General features: G+C 37.1%; 1 protein-coding gene across 1 annotated transcript; it reads right to left on the bottom strand.

The window, feature by feature from the left end:
• Nucleotides 1-1,762: 1,762 nt before the first annotated feature.
• On the bottom strand, nucleotides 1,763-19,565 carry hid (head involution defective). Its single transcript, XM_017175378.3, has 4 exons — nucleotides 18,672-19,565; nucleotides 7,024-7,513; nucleotides 6,052-6,436; nucleotides 1,763-4,440 (listed from the first exon to the last, which is right to left on the bottom strand). The coding sequence occupies exons 1-4, from the start codon at nucleotides 19,039-19,041 to the stop codon at nucleotides 4,369-4,371; spliced, it is 1,317 nt and encodes a 438-aa protein (XP_017030867.2). The 5' UTR covers nucleotides 19,042-19,565; the 3' UTR covers nucleotides 1,763-4,368.
• Nucleotides 19,566-20,136: the final 571 nt, after the last annotated feature.

Below are 20,136 nucleotides of genomic sequence, written 5' to 3'. Positions count from 1 at the left end.
GAAAGGATACTTATCAGTTTTGGAGATGAGAAAAGTTGCAGTAAATGCCTAAAGGGATGTAGACATGGGGAACTTAGAAAGCAAATTACTACACAAGAAGTAAATATTCTTTGAATATTACTAGGTAATTTATTATTTCCATTTAAAACTAAAATTTATTTAGTTTAAATTAAAGTAATGAAGCCTGATTTAACGCAAAGCTAATACTAAATTCTTGCATATCTTTGAAGCAATCTTTTGTGCCAGAATACATGTAACCTGAGACAAGCTTCTTACATTTGCGTTCATGTTCCAGGAGCCATCTCCTTTACAAGAAAGAATGGGAAGTTTGTGTCCTCTGTGTACATTTTGTAATGAATTTTTAATGCATTTAATGCAGCACGTGTATGTATTTCACAGAAACAAGACTGCATAAGTAGGAGTTTTTGGGGGGAGTTAAAACCTTAATGAAATTAAGTTTTTCTTCCCCTTCTTTTTTGCTAAAATAAGCAGATGCCTTCACACTCTCTTTGGATTTTGTTTATAATTGAATTACTTTTAAGTGGCTTTCAAGTGGCGAATAGTTAAGTCGAATGTAATTTAATTAAAAACATGTGAAAATGTTGTGATAGAGAAAGTTAAACTAATTAAAAATGGTTGAAGGAGTGACAGGATTTCAATTGATTACAAATTCATAAGGATTTCTGTGGTAAACCAAAAGATGGAGCAAAGGGTAAGCTATGCTTATTAATTCTTTTTTTTTTTCTTAGAAAATTAAATAGATTTTCTATACGATATCCCTTTAAGCGTACCTGCCACGCGTCTTTGTAAATGCTAATCACACAGTTTCGAATTTAATATCTCGTTTTGATTGACACTTGCATGTGTCCGTTGTCGTGATTGAAGGCGGAAACGGATGTCATGACCGCCGTCGTGGTTGTCGAACTTTTGGTTTTGCGGGTGGCCAGGTTAACATAATTGCCTGAGCGTTTCCATTATAATCGTCATCGCCAGCTTAATCCGTTAATAACACATCATTTTTGGTTGGTTGCTGAGGTATCCCGTTACCAGGTCGCGTGTCGCTAGCTGCAGGAGCAGCAATTATGGCCATTTAATCCGCGGCCACAAAAACGGAACAGAAACTACAAATTGGCTTTAGGCATTCATTTGCCGCCTAAGTGGCCAGCAATCGGAAGAGTCCCTTCACACGCACTCAGAAGGCACTCATCCCCCTTGAAAAATAAAATCAGGTAAGGGTGGGTTTTCTCATGTGTTTGGAAATGAGAGGAAAACCAGGAGAACCAGGCTTATCCAGTGATCGTGGTTTTTAATGCAGCCTGGAAGTATGCAATGGAAAATTGAGAGTTTTGTGTAGAATATTCTACGAGGTAAAATTTCAGATCAATGTAAAATTGGATCAGAAAATTTATATAAATATATAAAAAATTATATTTTTATAAATTGTAAAAATATAAAATATTAAAATATATATATTCTTAAATCGATATTCATTAATATATTTATCTGATCATTTTTAAGATAACAATATTTGTTTTAAAATTTACAACTAAGTGAAAATCTCATTTAATTCGCAAAACATTTTCGTGTAATATTTTATCGCGTTAATAAATTTAAATACTAAATTAAGTTTTAATAAAATGAAATTGTTTTTAAATTTTAAAAATTTTAAAGCAAAAAAATAAATGCATAAAATGGAAATACTTAGCTCAACACCCATTCCCTTCTATTTTTGTAATAAAATTCCAAATCATCATTTAAAATTTTTTGTATTTTTTATTTATTTTTCTTTTAAATCATTTTTTTTGTATGCATTTTTCTTTCGTTTTTTTTCTCTGTAAATCTTACATGATATTTATGCGCGTTTTATTTCATTTACACACAGATGTATTACAATGTATATATATAATTCTTGTTGTCTTATGAACATATTCATGAGATCATTAATGATATATATGATATATTAAAATATTACAGCATAATGTATAAAATGTACAAGTTAAACAAAGATATCGTCTGCTTTCGAACACATAAAACAGAAGCAGAAAAATGCTTAGAACTCTAAAAACTGAATTGACCAAATTCTGAATCAAACTTAGGATCAAAGTTACGATATATGTGTATGTTATATGGTATATGGTATATATAATATATGCGAATACACGTCGTCGTCTGTCACTGTTTTGGCACCAAACGAAAAAAATTCTAAACAAGAAATGGCATTTGATTTTATGATTCGAAACTGCTTTAAATATATACAAAGTAACGATGCTTAAATTTAAAAACGGATTAAGTCGCATTGGGTCAAAAATATATTAATATTGTGTGTTGTTTCGTTCTCTGATTTTCTTATGTTCTTTTTTGCTTCATGTTTTGTTCTTTTCTTTAACTTTTTCTTTTTGTTTCGAGTATTTATGGCAAACCAAAAATCGATTTTTTTTGTCGATTTTCATCGATTTTTCATCGATTTTTGGGCGCAAGGCCACAAAACTTTACCGAGATCATTGTGAAAACTAATTAGCAATGAACCGGGAAAGGAGTAAGAGCTCACATTTTCCGGTTCATTTGATGCAAACAAATTTACAAAAATAATTTTTCATTTGGGTTTTGTTTTTTTGGATGTACATATATGTAGTTGTGTGTTTTTTTCTTTACTTTGTTTTTTGTGATAATACAAATTGTGTTTCAATACAAGAAATATTCTATTGTCTGGGCTCTGGCTGGGATTATCTTGGCTTGGCTTGGCTTGGCTGGGATTTGTGGGGGACACTTAGACTATACAAAATTAATATTGCTTTATATTTATATATACAATTACAAACTGGAGCTCAAAAAACTCACTAAACCGAAACTTAAACTCATTTTAGAATGTAAAACTAAAACGCTTGGCGAACTTAAAACTAAAAACCTTTCGTTTCATTTTTTTGTTTTTCGGTTTCACTGCTTAACTTTTCACGTTTTTCTTATCTTTTGCTTTCCATATAACATATTATTTCTCATTGTAAAAAAACGATTGATTGTATTATCTGTATATTGTATAAATCCATGAGATCAATGCGATTTTTGGGAATTGTTTTTTCTTTCATTTTCTTTTTGATTTTTTGATTATCTCTTATCTCTTCGCTTTCATGTCACGGTATTCGATTAGCATTGGAAACGCCCTGGGAAATTCGAAGCAAAACAATTGTTGAAGTTTGGCAGCTTTTTCTTCATCATATTTTCCTCATCATATTCATATTTTCTTTTTTACTTTGGCTAGCTGAGCGGAGATCAATTTCCATTAATTTCCATTTTGTGAGAGATCATTTATGTGTGCATTCCGGAAAAAAGACTGTTTAATGGGGAAAACCATATGTCTAACTATATATTTTCCTGACCAAATTCCAAGGGCGTGTGTTTGGAGCTTAAAACTACAAAATTGTGAGACCAATTTGAAGATGATGATGAACAAAAAACACAATGACAAATAAAAAAAAATTACAATTAAACATAAATCATAAGAAATTTAACTAAAAAATAACACGACATATAAACCGTAGACACAAAACATCACAAAAATGGCATAAAAACTATATACAAAATTAATTTAATTTTTCATTTCATTTCATTCATTTTTTTTTTAGTTTTTTCTCCCTTTTTTTGTTGTTTGTTTTAACAATTAAAGCTAGGCGTGTGATTTTCTTGTGGGCTTGGCTTACATTTACAAAAATTCTACTAGTTAAACATATATATTTAAAATATATTTATTCGTTTTGCTTGCAATTTGGAATTACAAATGCGAAGACATTGAAATTGCTGTTTATTATTATTATTTTGTTCTAAATTAGAAATACAAGTTTTTTATGGTTGAAGAAAATGCAATTGTAAATGATTAAATGCAACAGAAAAAAAGGCAAAGTTTATCCAAAAGTATCTCAAGAATTGGCAGTAGTTTTTTCTTTCTTATTTTGTACTTGTTTTTAATTTAGTTTGTAAATATTTTCTATATTTTTCCACGTTGTTCAAAAGGTTGTACAAAAATAAGTTTGATTTTGAGTCTCTTGCCAGTCTCTTACTATTACTTTGAGCAGTTTGAATTGTTTACTTTGAGGAAAGCACTGTTTCGTTTTCGTTAGAAAATGCAATTTGACAGATAGAATACATATATTGTTCTTGTGTCCCGTCAACCTTCTTAACTTTAGGCATACACACATATTTATCGGATGTATATATAACAAACGGTTTACGAATTAATGACTTTCTGCTGTTCAATAAATTCGTTGCACTTATTTAGGGTTTTGCTATAAATCTTAGAATTATATATATAGATCAATCGGCATACTGAATTCACTATAGATCATTCGAATTTGTCTCCTTTTTTCGGTGCTGGTTTCATCGCGCCGCAAAAAATCCACAACCCATGGCCAAAACGACAACAGTCACCACTGTGGGCCAGGTGAAGCTCTGAAAGAAATAACAAATAAATATAAATATTAATAATGAAATATAGAACATGTAAATATGTCTATAATGGTTACAATCCACCTTTAATTTACTATTAAATTCCTGTTCTCATTCAAACCTATAGCTCCCTTGTGTGGCATAAAATAAGTATCTAAAAACCACACACGTGACCAAGCCACCCTCTAAAAATCCATTTCGTACCGTAAATCAAGCGAAACTATTGACTCTGCCCAGCGGATGAACTTCGCTGTGGTCTGACCCAAATGGGCGGTCAACTTTTGTCCGGTCAATGGTGTAATTATTTTTCTATACAACGCACTTGACTACCCTACCCTCCCCCAAAACCCGCATCAATGGTTATATAATTTACACCATTTATTTGTCCAATAATCCACGCTTCGATGGTCTCTGTTTGTGGTGGAGGAACTGGTGCAGCAACCACCAAAAATCCCACTGACCCTTTAGATATTTATTATGCAAATTTTTGGTGGCCTTTCAGTTGATTTTGTACCAAAATTTTGCCCTGATTTTATGTTGCTCTACTTTTTCTTTTAAGTATCTTTGCGGTTAATGGTTTGTGAAAGACCATCAAACATGTGTCTATATTTTGGGATTTTATCAATATTCTAGTCAAGGAAAAACCCCAATTAAAAGCCTAAAAATAAGTGCGTGTTGGCAAAGCATTAAGCTATATAGAACATTATATACGTTTCACAGATTATAAAATTTCTCACGATCTCATTTTAGCAGCTGAGACAGAGTTAAGTCTCGGATAAGGTCGAATCCCAGTGAGCCGAGTGAGCTTCCCGATTGCAGGCCCCCCCGACAGCCTCACCAAGGATGAGCCCCCACAAAGCGATTGGCGATAAGAGCTTGGAACAACAAATCGTAACGAATAAAAAATAATAATAAATTTAATGGACAGAAACTGATTCAGAGTCTCCAGAGAGTGTGAGTGTGTGTCATGCGAATTGCGATTGAATTTCTTCAAGTTTGCATTTCTTTAAATTGCGCAGGAAAGAAAAACTAAAAGAAAACGCGACGCATAAAAAGTGTGAGCTCAAAGGCCCGACTTGTAATTATACAGAGTTAGCTTAGCTATAAGCTTGTATATAGAGGCTGACATGATTAGCATAAAGTCAGAGACAGGAGCCACTTGACTGACTCCTCGCTTTGCACTGCGCAATTAATTTTTATCACACATTTAGCATGTGCAAAAGTGCTATATGCACTTCACTCCGGGACAAAAATGTATCTATGTATCTGCTGGATCGGTGCAACTTTACATTTTTCGCGTGTGGCAATTTGTCATTGCTTTGATGGGGGAAAAAGGTATTTTTAGCCAGTGTGTTGAGCCTTTGAAAAATGTTTGCCACGTGCCAGGGATTTGGGAATGGAAAAGAAGAGGAGGAGGAGCCTGGCCTGGCCTGCCTAGCAGATGTTTTTCCAGGTCTCAGAGAGTTAATGAACTTCCCAACTTGGTGGCTAAGAATTTGAATTTATAGTTCCTTAATTATGTTGAATTTCTATTAAATATGAATACTTACATACAATTAATAAAATAAAATTTAAAATATTTTATTTATATTTAAAGTATTATAAAATTCTTACCTTCTTATCAGCCTGTCTCCTTTGTTGCTCTCGCTCCACCTGTCGCTGCTGCTGCTGCTGCTGGCTGTGACTGTTGTGGCTGCAACTGCTGCTGCTGCTGCCACTCTCCGCATTGGTGGAGGTGTTGCTGGCTTGGTTTATATTTTGGCTGTTTGGATTATTATTATTGCTGTTGTTGCCGCTGCTGCTGCCGCTGTTGCTGTGACTGTGACTATGACTATGGCTGTTCTTCTTCTTCCGGGGCGGTATACGTCCATTGAACTCCTGCAAACGCTCCCGTCCGGCCGTAAAATTGTCGTAGCGATCATCAAACTCAAACTCCCAACTGGCCTCATGGTCGCTCTGATACTCGCGCTCATCCTCGCCCGTCGAGGTCAATCGCTTGCTGTTTTGGTGGGAAGAAGAGAAGACGCACTATAAATATCGCTGCATATTTTTTATATATGTATGTATATATGTAGATGTGGGCAAAAGTGACTTGGGAACGTCATGAGCAATTATCAGTCGGTTCGGTTATACATAGTATAAATGTGCATAATAATAATCCAGCCACAACTTGGCAATTTCATTAATTAATAAATAAGAAAAAAAACTGCGTTGTGTCATGGGAATTTGAAATGGAAATTGGAATATAGGGGAAATGTGTCTAGATATTTATGTGGAATATAGGATCTGGGTTCTTTTTTGAATACTATTTTTATATTTTTAAAATATAGATATAAATAGGATATACAAAGCTTTACCTTAAAGATACATTTTCCTTAATGAATTTCAAAGTTTACATCTAACTTCCCTTAACAATCTGTATTTCAAATTAATGTATATTTTACACAACGTAACTCTACATAACTCCACACAATATCTCTACTCTACGAAAGATTTATAGCCTAATCGAACTTCCCTAAATCCTTGAACAACCCACCCATACCCAACATCTGTATCTGTATCCGTATCTATATCTATAGCTCTCACCGTCTGGCCGCATCAAACTGGCTCCGCTGCAGACGCATCTTGGGCGCCAGTGGCGTGGACGCCAGCGAGGGACTATGGACATGGTTGTGCCAGCCGAAGGCCGCCGAGGAGGTCGAGGTGCCGGCACTGGCCGTATTCGGTGTGGGCGGTGGCGTATAGGTGGCATAATATGGCCCATAGCCGGGATGCAGCAGGTGGGGCGACTGCTGCGGATAACTGTGGCTGCAGTGCATCGCCGGCGCTGACTGCGGCGGTTGTGGTGGCATCGGTTGCGGTGTCGATGGCGCCGGGTAAGGCAAATGTTGTTGCGCCTGCTGCTGTTGCTGTTGCTGCTGTCGGTAAAAGTTATACTCCTCGCCGGAGGAGAAGCTCACGCTGGTGCGGGGTGTGCGCGGGTGCGGATTCGGGTGGCCGTGAGGAAAGAATATATCGCCGCCTGTGTAATTGCAGGAGGGACTCTGCGGCGGTGGATACTGGAAGATTTGAGGGGCTGCAATAAAGAGGGGAAAAGGAAATGATTTAATTTATAAGGGAAACTTGAAAGAACTTATAAATTGATTAAGAAACTCATTAAAATATTTATTAAAGTTTAATTTAAGGCATGTATCATAATATTTATAGGTATGTTTTCGATATAAAGATACAAAGATGAAGTTAAACAAAGGCGACATTGGGCTGGGTCTGGCAGTCCGTCGACTTGATTCAGTGACAATGTAGGGAAGTGTCTAAGGTCGGGTGCTTTGTCTGGGCCATTGTCTTGCCAACTGCCACTTAGCCGACTGACTGACTGTAAAAAACAAAACACAACCTGCAGTAATTACGGCAAGAGTCCTCTCTGATCATAAAAACCGCCCATAAAAACCGATCACAGGTAGCCCCCATCTGAGGCAGACATTAAAAAGGGTATAACTTTAAGATAAATTCGCAAATATCTATACCCTAAAAGGTGCCTTGACTAAGTAATATGGCTTATGGGGCTATAAAAAGTATCTTTTTGCCAGTTAAAATAATTAAAAATCCATATACATCTACAGAGTTCACTTGAGGCCCCCACAGATATTTATTCCAATCTGATACATATCAATGTACAACGCAAACACTTGATTTCAGCGTTAAGTACACACACATCCCAGTTGTATATTTCAGCAAACAAATGCCAAGAGCGTATCACAGCCGAAATCTACTTGAGAGTGGCCCCAACTTGAAAAGTATCTCAAGATCTCACAAAAGCTTAGCATCATTTATGCATGTAATAACGATACGAAGCGTATCTGTATCTTCTGTATTTGACTTCCAGTTGTGTTGCAGTATTATTATTCTTGCTTTTTTTTTAGCTTTTTGCAATTTCATGCAAATCGAAACAGCAAAAGCGTTGATAGGTAAATGCGCTGCTTAGCTTGGCCACTTGATATGCGCATAAATTGCGCGGGCAGGAGCTCCCCCATTAGTTGGGTGTACAATTTCATTTGTATATGATTTGTTAATGTTTATTTACTTGGCCCAGCGACAGCTGATTGATTGTAATGCTGGATTTATACAGCAGCCGGCGGCAGAAGTATCTTACAGATACGATAATTGACCGCCCGATCTATCCATCTGTCCATCGGTGGTCAGTGGTCAGGCCTGCAGATACTATGTATATACAATAATGTCACTCACTGTCAACCTGCAGGCGGCGACTAATTTGCAATTTGACCCAATAGCCTTGAACTCGAAACGAATCGAAACGAGCCCACAGCTGTTGCAGTTGCAGTTGCAAGAGCGCAAAAAATCTGTATTTAATTGCGGTGCCAAAGCCGAACGAGCCAAGAGCCAAGAGGCAAGAGCTAAGAGCCACTCCTTGCCGAAGCCTTAGCATGTGTATCTGTATCTGTAAGTTACTGCCAGGCATTTGAAACTAGTTTGCTGGCCAGCAGCTGAGGCAAGACTCACTCACGTGCGCTCACTGCGCGCCATATCGTCGCTTTTTAACCTTGAAAATCTGCCAGCCTCAGCTTCAGCTTCAGAAACGAAGCAAAGCCAACACGGCAGGGATCATTACTTGCTGGCTGGCCAACTTATATAACTAGCCAAGCCATGTCGGATACACAGTGAGAAATGGGAGTGAAATTGGTTAGTTGGTTAGTGAAATTGGTTAGTTGGTGCTGTAAAATAAGTCTTTAAAGTAAAAATAAAATATTTATAGCTTAATTTAAGTTATTTTCTTTACTAAGAGTGAAAAGATAATTGCTAAAAATTTTGTATATATTTTTACATATATTATATACCCCTTTTCTTTCTCTGTAGTACCTTTATGATGAAACTGACGAGCTATAGCCAAAGCTGAAGACAGATAAAAAATGTTATTACTAATTGCAAATTGTGTGGAAAATCATTTACCAATACATTTCGTTTGCTTTCGCATTTGCATATGAGATACATCATATATATGTATATACATATATATTCAATCGGTGCTGGCAAATATATTATTCACAGCTGAGTAAAGTCGGAAAAACTAGCTTGAGTGGGGATTTAAATCTGTGATAACTATCTAAACGTTGACTTCGTATAACAATATTATCTTTCGGAAATCTTAAAACATAATTGTACAAAATTCTATTGTTACGCTAAAAGCTTTAATTAAATCATTTTGTTGCGCTAATTTGTGTAGCTCAATAACCAATTAAAATTAATCAAATTAACGCCTTTTAATATTGATTAAAAGAAATATGATAGTCTTGCTAATTCACACTTTAAAAAGGTGATAAATAAGGGTCAGTGATTCTTTTAATTTAAATTTAAAGTTCTGAAAACTTAAATGATTTATCAGGGAAATAAAAGTGATAATGAAGATTTCATAAGTCGAGCATGTTAATTAATGATACTTAGTTCTGTAAAAATAATAAAAAAAAACCCATAGTCACAGCTCTAAGTCACTCTTTTCTTGGCCATCTCTATGAGGGGATTGGGTCTAAAACAACTTCAGCAGCCATGCAGATCGTTTACGGCACCTCAGCAATTTTTATGATCACAACTCAATGCGGGCAATGCAATTGTTGTTGGCCAGTTTGCTGTTGTTGTTGTTGGTGACGAAACGTGACCAATTGTTAGGAGCATTGTTTTTTATTATTCAAACCTCTGTAGTATTCATTTATATATATTTTTTTTACTGGCGACAATATGTGGAAAATGTTTAATTGAATTACGAGTGCCAGAGCCAAGATGCTGGGCAACAGAAAAAAATGCAATTATGTGTATAATTTACTTTAATTTTCTATCGGTTCTAGGCGATGTTGCAACCATTTCTAAGGCCGCTGGGCAACAGCTGAACAGCTGACAAACATCAATCAGGCAACGACAAACAGCGGCCAGAGTTTAACTAAGCAGAACGCCTCAGAAAAGCCTCAAGAACAGCTCGGACTCTGCGGAAAAACGTGAAAAATGAAAAAATGCCTCGCTTTAGTTGCCACACAAAAGAACACACACAAATCGTCGTCGTCGTTGAAATGCATTTTTAGTTGTGCCTTTTTTTTTCTTTGCAGTTGATTGCAGTTGCAGTTGCAGTTTTGCTACCCGCAGCATATGTTGCTCATTATAACCTTGAAGTGCTGCTGGCTTAATGGAAATGAAGAAAAAAAAAAAACTATACATAAAAATATACTATAGTCACTGGCAAAGTATGAATAAATACGAGTACTACGAGTACGTACGGGTACCCGTAATCGTATCTCCCAGCAATTGCGTCGCACTTCGAAACGAGTTTGCAAAGTGCGAGCTCCATAAGTTGGTCAGTGGAACGGAATGGGAAATGGTCGGTCAGAATATTGGATTAATCAGATAGATATAGGGAGAGGAAGCTATAGAACAGGTCGGTGATACATATAGGAAGGAAGTTGTGGCTGACAATGAGATGGTATCATAAATTTAAATATGCCTGAGGTTTTAAGTAATTATAAAATGGAATTTCAGAGCGAGAAGAATGACTCTTAACTGATACAAAATCGAATTTTATATCTTTATACAACTCTTCGAATAAATCCCTCAAGGAATTTCTCACCCCATCTCATGTTTCAGCAAACTGCAATCTTCTTCTGCCAAAAATCTCCACAAAAAAAAAAGCACTCGAAACAAGCGGCAACTTCACTTTGACATTGACATTTATTGATGAATATTTAATTTTAAATTAAAAAAGAAAAAACAAGATTCGAAACAAGCTTAAGAGGACAGAACAAAGGAATACTCCACAGCGAACTCCAGCTTGAGGTTAAGCAAAGCTTGGGATTACAACATGAAATACATGTCCGGAGGAGACCTGAATAATTTGGCCAAAAAGGAAAAACTCAGTTTACAGTTACACACGCCCACACACGAAGAGGAAGCAGACACACACAAAACAGCCATAATGAGCAACAACAGCAGCAACAACATTAAAATCCCACAAAAATTACATTTAAAGTCGTACATTTAAGGCGATTTGTCGTCTGTCACGATGCGAGATTACTAATTTGGTTGGTCAACTCACATTTCAAGTGAGTTTGTCCGTCTGTCACCTCGTTTTAATTAGGCAACCAGCTGGCTGCAACTCGGATGAACGGTAAATTCGCTCAAGCCCCAAGGTAAGTGACTAATTAATGGCAAAAATCTTCAGGAAATCAATAGAGAATTCGGGAAATAATCAATGGAATCTTTGAAAACTCCTGATAAAGAACACAATCTGTTCTGACTTTTCTATATAAAGTATGTTTGCTATATTTTGTAAAGCCTTTTTGGGGCTTTCGATCAAGTTTATATTGTTTTTTTTTTCTCGAATTGAATGTCAATCAGGTGTCGATCTATGTGTGCGCTTTATGACCATATATCCCGCTGTTATATACCAATTTTGGTTAGCCGCTAATTAGCCATTTGTGGAATGCGAGAAGTTTGTAACAAAAAAAAAAAAAAGATATAACCAAAAGAGAACGGTTGCCGGAAGCTGTTGACAAATTTGGCAATTGGGAAAGTCACATGAGAATGATTCATGCAAAAAGAAGGAGAAAGTTCTGTTGAAATGTAAGGATGATTCTTTGATCTTCAGAAATTTAATGAACTTGCGTAATAACAAAGAGAAAGTCTCTTTGTTTGATGATGATTTAAGGGAATTAGATGTGATCGAAATACATGCCTGGAAATCGTGAGAAGAATTCCAGAATCTTTAGTTGATATTCTGAACAACAAGGCCTGAGTTCAAGTTTATTTTATTCTGAGATTAAAACCCATATCATCGGCAATTCTTATTCCAAGCTTTGATGATCCAACTCAGTCCAGTTATATTCGCCGATAAAAATATTTCTTAACTGAGCTATTAGTAATATTTCCTTAGCAAGGTCAGCTCTGAATGCGTGTGCATAAAAATTTAAATTAAAAACAAAACGGGGCCAGCAGACACGCAAGTGATTCTAGAAAAATAAACCATAATAATGCAGGAATTTAATTAAATACTCTAAGAATTAAATGCCGTTGTGAAGCCGCTTTAAAGAATGAGGAACCCACTTTTGAGGGACAACTGAATTGAATTCCGAAAATTCTCCCAACCGATTTTTCCCATTTCCATGAGAGCATTTTTCTGAAAATAGCTCAAACGCTTATCACGACAGCCCAGCTAAAGTTAAGCCAAGCTATTCTCCATAGAATGTGCAAGCTGCTTCGCTCTGCTCAATATTTTATCAACGTCAGACAAATGCAATTTTTCAATTTCCTCTCTTCACTCCGAACAACAAAGGGAAAGCGCAGCTTAAAAGGCTATAAAAAGCCAAAGGAAAATCAGGCACAAGACCATTTTCCAAGCAACTTATACGATGCACATCGATTGTCAAGATTTTGGTCTTTTCCAGTTGTTTGCATATATTTTTTTTCAGAGGGGGATTTCCAAACTACTTTCCTCCGAAAGGAATTGAAAATTGGTGAGCATGTGTATTGTGTCCGGGTAAAACATATAAACATGGCTGGGAAAAAGAACACTAAAATATAACTGGCTGAATCAGCTCAAAAAACGAGCAAAGATAAATATAAAAATTGTTCAAGGAACGCTAGAAGGAAATTTAAACGATTTTTTGATTTAAAAAAAAATGTAATAGTAAACGGTCTGAATAATAAATATTTATAAAATGTAAAAAAATTATTTAGAATTTTTGCTGTATAAAAATCAAAATTTCCACTCACTAAAAACTTGTCCATAAATTCAACCAAAACTTTATTTGTTTAAGAACAAGAAAAAATGCATTTAGCAGTTAATTAAACCGAATCTCCTCTCAATGCTCAGCTGCAATTAACAACGTAAATGCGAAAATTACAATTAAACAATAAATAAAACTGTACGCCAGCAGGCAGCAGCATTCGATCAGATGCAACGCAATTAAAATAATTAAAAAAAAGAGAGAAAAAACGCAAAAGTAAAAAAACTGTAGCCGCAAAACGGCAAACTGCACGTCTCAACAGCAAAAAGTTATTAAAACTGAATGGAAATTACATATGCGGCCAGGCCAGACTGCCTGTCTTCGCTGCGTCACGTCACCCACAACCACTCGGAGCCGGCGTGGCCGTAGGGTTATCGCCACTCGATCCCACCAATCAGCCCCCCATTAACCTCCCCACCGAACTACCGAATCTACCCTTTGGCGTACACAATTACACGAGCTTATTTGTTGATTTAATTGTCGTTTGGCACTTTGTTTGCACATTTAGTAATCGCATTTGATTTGTTTACCAAAGAAATGGAAATGGATACTCAGAAATAGGAGTGTTGGGAGGAGGTTCTTTGAATTTGAATTACTCACAAATGGGAAAAGGTATAAGTTGAAAAGTAATTCAAATCAATTAAAAAAAATATATATATATATAGAAATAAATCCTTTAAAAATCTCTTAGAATTTTCCTAGTCTAGCGAACTTTCCTTTTGAGGAAAATCTTAAAGTTCTTAGTAATGTCTGTAGCATTTGCCACCTTGGCAATTATAACAAGTAGCCAGGTGTATGCCAGCCTGTCTGCCGTCTCTGTTTTCTGTTCTCTGTGAAGAGGAGTTGGTATATCCTGTTCTTAGTTTTCCGCCTTTTGATACATATCCTTTTCCACTTTTGCCCTGAGCGCGTCGCCCAAGTTCCTTTGTCCTCGGCTGTTGAAAAGGAGTTTTCGAGTTGTCGAGTTGTCAAGGATGGATAGGTGGCGTTTGCTGTAGCTTGTCTAGGCTCAATTTCATAACAAAAACTTGAGCACGTTTCGGCGGCAGGACGAGACTATCCTTAACCACCTGACGCCGCCCCCAACTTAACCCCGAACGAACGCCTCAATGCAAACAATTTAGCACGGCCCCGGCGGAGACTTAATCAAAAGCCAACTTAGCCAGATCCTGGCACACACACATACAGCTGTGTGTTGCGCGTTTTTTATAGTGCCTCCAAAGTGTCAAGTTTATGTGCTGCGCTTTGCCATTCAGGTTGACTTTTTCTTATTAGGCAAAGTGCCTGTCGCCTGGCGGCCATTTAAACTTGAAAAACGTGTAAAGTTCATTGCGCTGAACGGTGTTAAATGTTTGTAAACAAAACAGAGATCCAATGGGGAAATTGAATAGTTGGAAAACTCCCTAATTAGAGGATGGAATTAATCGTAGTATTTAAAAAAAGCTTCGTTTTCTTTTGTAAGTAATTACTCAGCCTATTTAAAGTGAAGGTCTTTTAGGCAAAGGGATACTCATAAATAACTTGGCTTATTTAGGGAAAGAATTTTCAATCTAAGCTTGAAAAATAATGTATTTCACATGTGTTGCCAAAAGTATTCAGCTGGCAAACTACTTTCAACTTTTATGAGCAAATAATGGTCCAGTAAAATATTTCCGATTTTACTATGGGTCGCAGCTGTTTTTATTTTTGGGAAGATCATCAAAAAGAGCTTATGGAGAATTTATGAACTCATAAAAAACTAAAGAGTAAAAAACATAAAAGCATTTCAAAACAAGAACCTAAATTAAATGAAACAATTACCAGAGATTCAAATCAATTTCCATGAGAAAAGCTAAGTAAAGGGCAAAATGAGATTCACGGTCAATGCAAAGGCAAAAAAAAAAAAACGTAACAACAGAAAAAGTAATAAATAAAAGGCAAACTGAAAAATATATATATCGAAGCGCATATAGCTTGGCATAAAAAAAGCTCGCTGCATATATAAAACAGCTTGGCAACAGGCCAAACAAATCGAGATGCAAATGATGATGATGAAAGCAGAGGCGCAACCACCTATCCGCCGCCTCTCTTTGGCTGCCCATTCTCAACCCCCCCTCCCCCCGTTTGGGATAGGCTGTACAAAAAACGAAGAGTGCAAAAACTTGCGGTTAATCGGAGCCTCTCTCTCTCCCTACCTCATTGGCTTTGGGCCCTTGCTCTCTTTTCATGCGCAGCAGTCAGCTGTGCTTTGTTGTTGCCAGGCAGGATGCGGCAGGAGACGCCATTTTCGCCGCCATTATGCCGCCTTCTTACCGTTAGGCCTGGCAGAGCCATCAACGAAGTTGCCGAGCAAAACAAAATGGTTGAAAATGTCAAGAGCGACAGCGACGCCGGCAGCGAAAACAACGCCTAGCAGCTCAAAAAACAGCTGTGTGTTGGCAACAGCGAAAACAAAAGCCAAAAGAGAGCCAGGCAAAATGATGCGAATTTGCGGGCCAAAACGAAGAGGCCAAAAATTGAGGTTAGATAAGATTTTTGGGAGGAAAGTCAGAGATGGGAAGTATCTTTAGGTGGTACTAGGTTATAAATTACAATTAATTCAATTTATAAAAATCTCGATGTATATAATAAATAAATTATATATGAAAATTACAGTATAGATATTGGTGCACTTAAAATAAAAGGATGTACATTTTCCCATCACTTATTAGGAACAACTGCTGTCATTGCACCCTTTGTTGGATACCAATTGGAATGGGATGTGTGGTGTATATGTGTGAGTGTGTGCTGGGATGCTGTTGGAGGCTTAATCCTCTCCCAAAACAAAAGGACTCCCTCTTCCTCTCCCACTCCCTCTCTGCCTTCGTCCTGGTTTTTGTCCTTTGGTACGGAAAAGCTCTTTTGGTATTTAGGAATTTTTCGTCGGGGTTGTTTGCGCCTCGCATTTTTAGGCTTTTAGGGTTGGTAGCTGCCTGATGACTAAGCGCTTTTGCGGCCCAAAGTATTCAGGCTTGGATGTAGGGAAAATGGCTAGGGGAACCAGGAAAAAGGGTGCTCGCATCTTGGTTAACGACAGTTTATCCTGTTCTTGTTTCAAGTGCCCGTAGCGTGTTCTTCACTAGTTTCGGGACGTGTCACTATTAGATAAATTATTCACTTGAGTGGCTCACTGAAGTAGTACATGATCCACAAGTGAGGAGCCATGTCAGGGATAAGGAAGTTGGATTTTAAGGAATTAAAGATAGCGAGGGGAATTTAAATAATAAGAGGATACAAAAAATACTGAAGATAGTAATTAAAATGATAAATAAATAAAACTTAAAATAATTTAAATTGCTTAAATTGAAAAAAATAGATATACTACAAAGTAAGAGTTATGAAATATGACATTAAATAAGGAAAAACATGAAACGCCCAAAAGTGAGTCACTTTAAAAACCGAGAAGGGAACTCTATTTTTATTTTTGGCTTGACCAATTGTTGCTGACAGTCGCAAAAAAAGGTAAGAGCTCGAAAAAAAAAAATTAAGCAATGAAAATAAAATAAAACAAAAATTTATGGAGCTGCTGCTAGACCGCAGCTGGCAATCATCGACAGCGACAAAATCTATTATGCAAAGGCAACACACACAAAATTAAGGAACGCGAATGAAAAACCGCAAAGCAAACATGAAAAGCGCGCAAAAATTCAGATAAAAACACAAAACAAAACAAAAACTGACCGCACTCAACGTGGCCGAGTACAAAAGCTACTTAAAGCACCGTTAAGTCAAACACTTTGCAAATGGCCCCACACCCTCAAACCCGTTTGCCCCGCGCGAGGAAAATCGGAAAACAAGCTGCCTAAGGTCAAATGGCGTTTAATAATTTTGGGTTAGCCAAACCGTAACACAGATACGGCCGGGTATTGCGATGCAGATACATATGTATCCAGCAGATACTATATAGCGCACTTAGAAGTAAGACATTCGACTCGAGTCGAGCTTGGCGCGTGCCAATTAAACGTGCTTAGCTCTTTTGCTCCCAGCTCTCTGGGTTTACCTTTTTTTTTGCTTATGTGCCCGGGTCGGGTCTTTATTTTTCTTGCTTTTTGCTGGTCCAGCAGCGCACACGCCCAACTTTGTGCCAAGAAATACGGCTAATATCGCATGACAGCCAAGTTGGCGGTTGTCTTGCATCTGTCTCGGTGTTTGTGCAGAGGCTTACCACCTTAACAGATCTTAGTCGGGATTGGCGGGAGATTTATGCGCCCATTTTCGGGGTGTTCAGGGATATTGATCTTAAGTTTGCAAGGCATTTGGATGTGTGATTTATTGAGTATGCTAATAATGCTAACTTAATGTTATTACTATAAGATAATCACCTCATAAATCTTGGAGTTATGATAAAGATACTTCAGAGTATCCAAAATGGTATTTTTGACTGGCCAAATAACCCCTTTTGTTTACAAAACTGTTCCAAAGATCATTGTCACCTGATCCATTTCTTGAGTAAATCCTTATGTTTACGTTTTTGCATTTTTGTGTCTTCCAGTTTATTTGATCAACTCAGCCCTCTCCCCCAATCGAATCGTCTCAATTTTCCCCTTTTTGAACTCGTTCGATTAATTTTTATTGAATTACCATTTTCGGTTGCGGCTTCCTTTCGACTTTGGCCGTGTAATTTAATGCAAATTTCGTGTTGCCTTCCGCTCTCCCTTTTTTTTTTTTTTTTTGCTGATAAGCTGACAAAGTGCTGACCTGACCATACACAAAAATACGAAAGAATACGACAAAAAATAAAAACAACCTGGATAAAGGCAGTTAACACAGAGCTGGGATCACTGGGTTGGATGAGTCAACAACCTTGAAAAGTGAAACTTGCACGGGGAGAACTGAAGCAGTTAACAAATAACGTCACAACAGCAACTTGGCTAATTGCTGACCCATTTTAAAATGCGAACGTAAAACTTTCTTGCCTGTCAAGATACTTCTTTGTGAATTTGACACCCCTTAATACAGGGAATTGAATAAAGAGGTAGAAATAAATAATTATAAAATTTTTACGGTATTAATAATATATTTTTGAATAAAATCTTCGCTTCTTGTTATCTGATAAATAACAAATTTCTTCCAAGAGGAATTTTATTTTTTATTTATAGAATAAAAGAAGTTACCTTGTTTGAATAAAAAAATCATTTTAGACCTTAATTTTCTTTAAAAACTTGTTTTACTCTTGAAATTTTATATTATTCTTGAATTTATATATATTTAAAATAAATTATAGTTCCCAACATTTAATAGCTATATTTTAAAAAAATATTTTAATTCTTCAAACATTTTTAAATTGTGTGCGAAGTTTCATGCGTTTAAAAAATATAGTCTCAATTTTTTAGAAAATATAAATGTTTAGATTTGAGTTTTTAAAAGATTTTCAGAAACTAGTTAAATAACCTAGGAAGTAGTTTTAAGATCCCTGAAAGCATTTTCTAAACTTACCGCTCTGCTGGCTCTGATAGATCCTGACCCACTCGCAGAGGGCATAGAGCACCTGGTCAGTGGGCAGAGGCGACTGCATCGGAGTCTGCGTGGCCGAGGATGTGGTGTTCGGGGACTGTGAGGCGACGCTGCTGGCGCCGTCAGACGATGAAGAGGACGAAGCGGATGATGATGAGGAGGAGGCGGAGGACACTCCCGACGACGAGGAGGATGCGCTCGAGGAGTGCGCAGAAAGCGGGGGATGGCTGTGGTTGTGGGCGTGTGGGTGGCTGTGCGGGTGGTTGTGTGGGGAGGAGTTGCCCGAGGCACCCGATGAGCTGGAGGCTACGTCATCGGTGCTGCCCTCGGGCAAAAAAAAGGGCACGGCCATTGTAGGTGCGTGTGTGTGGGTGCTTCCTTCCTTTTTTATCCCGTTTCCTTCCTGCCGCTTCTTCCTGCTTTTTGTTTTAGCTTCGCTCTTCTACGGATTGTTCTTCGCTGGCTTTTATATTTTGTTTATTATTCTTGGTTTTTGTTTTAAACCTTTCAGTTAGAGTTCACTTTAATTGATTTTGTATTTCTTGTGCAAGATTTTGAATATTAAAAACTTTCGCATTTTTTGTGCAGTTTTTTGTTAGTTAAATTAGTTTTCGTCGTTGTTATATATATATATATATTTTTTTTTTTTCGATTTATCAACCAACACTCAAGTCAAGTTTTCGCTTAGTTTCTCAGATTCTTTTGCATTTTTCATCAAGCTTTTCGCGCTGCAACTTATTTAAAAACACAAACAATTTCCGACACGATGGTTTCTGTTTCCTACTGCTGTGGTTGTTAATTGTTTTGAGAAGCACTCGCAGACTCAAAGAAAGAGCGTAGTGTGTTCTTCTGGGGGAGAAAACACGTCTTACTGGCTCCGCGGCTAAAAAAGAACTGTGCGGTCGCAAGGGAGCCTCAAACTACGGCAGCGGCGCGAGTGCTCTGCGACAGCGAGGCGGCGTAGGCGCAACGTAGGCCGCAGCCAGTGCAGTTGCTCTCCCTCGCTCGCTCTTGCACTCTCCCGCTCCTGTACATGCACATGCATGCAGGTAGTTGATGGATTGGGGGGTCGGGCAGGCAGTGCTGCAACAAAGAGTGAGTGAAAAAAATGAAAATATAAAAAATCTCGCTCTTTTGATACCCCGGATAAGCGTAGAGTGCAAGGGTATACTCAAAGATACAGATTGTTTATCACTCGGTCTGGCTTCAGATATGTATGTATCTTGGGACCACAAATAAGATACATTTTATGAGCATCAAGCATCTTATTTATTATTCTTAAAGTTTTTGAGAAAGGGATATTGTATAATCTCGGGATCAATAATATTTAGATACTTGCCACGGAAGTGGCACAAAAGTATGCTATAATCCTTGTCTGTAAGCTTCCTGCAGAATCACATGTCATCAATGAATTACTGATGAAGTACAAATGTATTTTATAATGAAT

The sequence above is a fragment of the Drosophila kikkawai genome, chromosome 3L (assembly GCF_030179895.1).
Source record: "Drosophila kikkawai strain 14028-0561.14 chromosome 3L, DkikHiC1v2, whole genome shotgun sequence".
NCBI classification, from domain to species: Eukaryota; Metazoa; Arthropoda; class Insecta; order Diptera; family Drosophilidae; genus Drosophila; species Drosophila kikkawai.
This window is presented reverse-complemented; position numbering and strand designations above follow the sequence as displayed.

Coding starts and splice junctions, on each gene's coding strand:
- hid (XM_017175378.3), bottom strand. CDS start 19,041: ATGGCCGTGCCCTTTTTTTTGCCCGAGGGCAGCACCGATGACGTAGCC. Junction 6,437..7,023: donor CAGTTTGATGCGGCCAGACG/GTGAGAGCTATA, acceptor CCACCAAAACAG/CAAGCGATTGACCTCGACGG. Junction 4,441..6,051: donor GGAGACAGGCTGATAAGAAG/GTAAGAATTTTA, acceptor TATTTCTTTCAG/AGCTTCACCTGGCCCACAGT.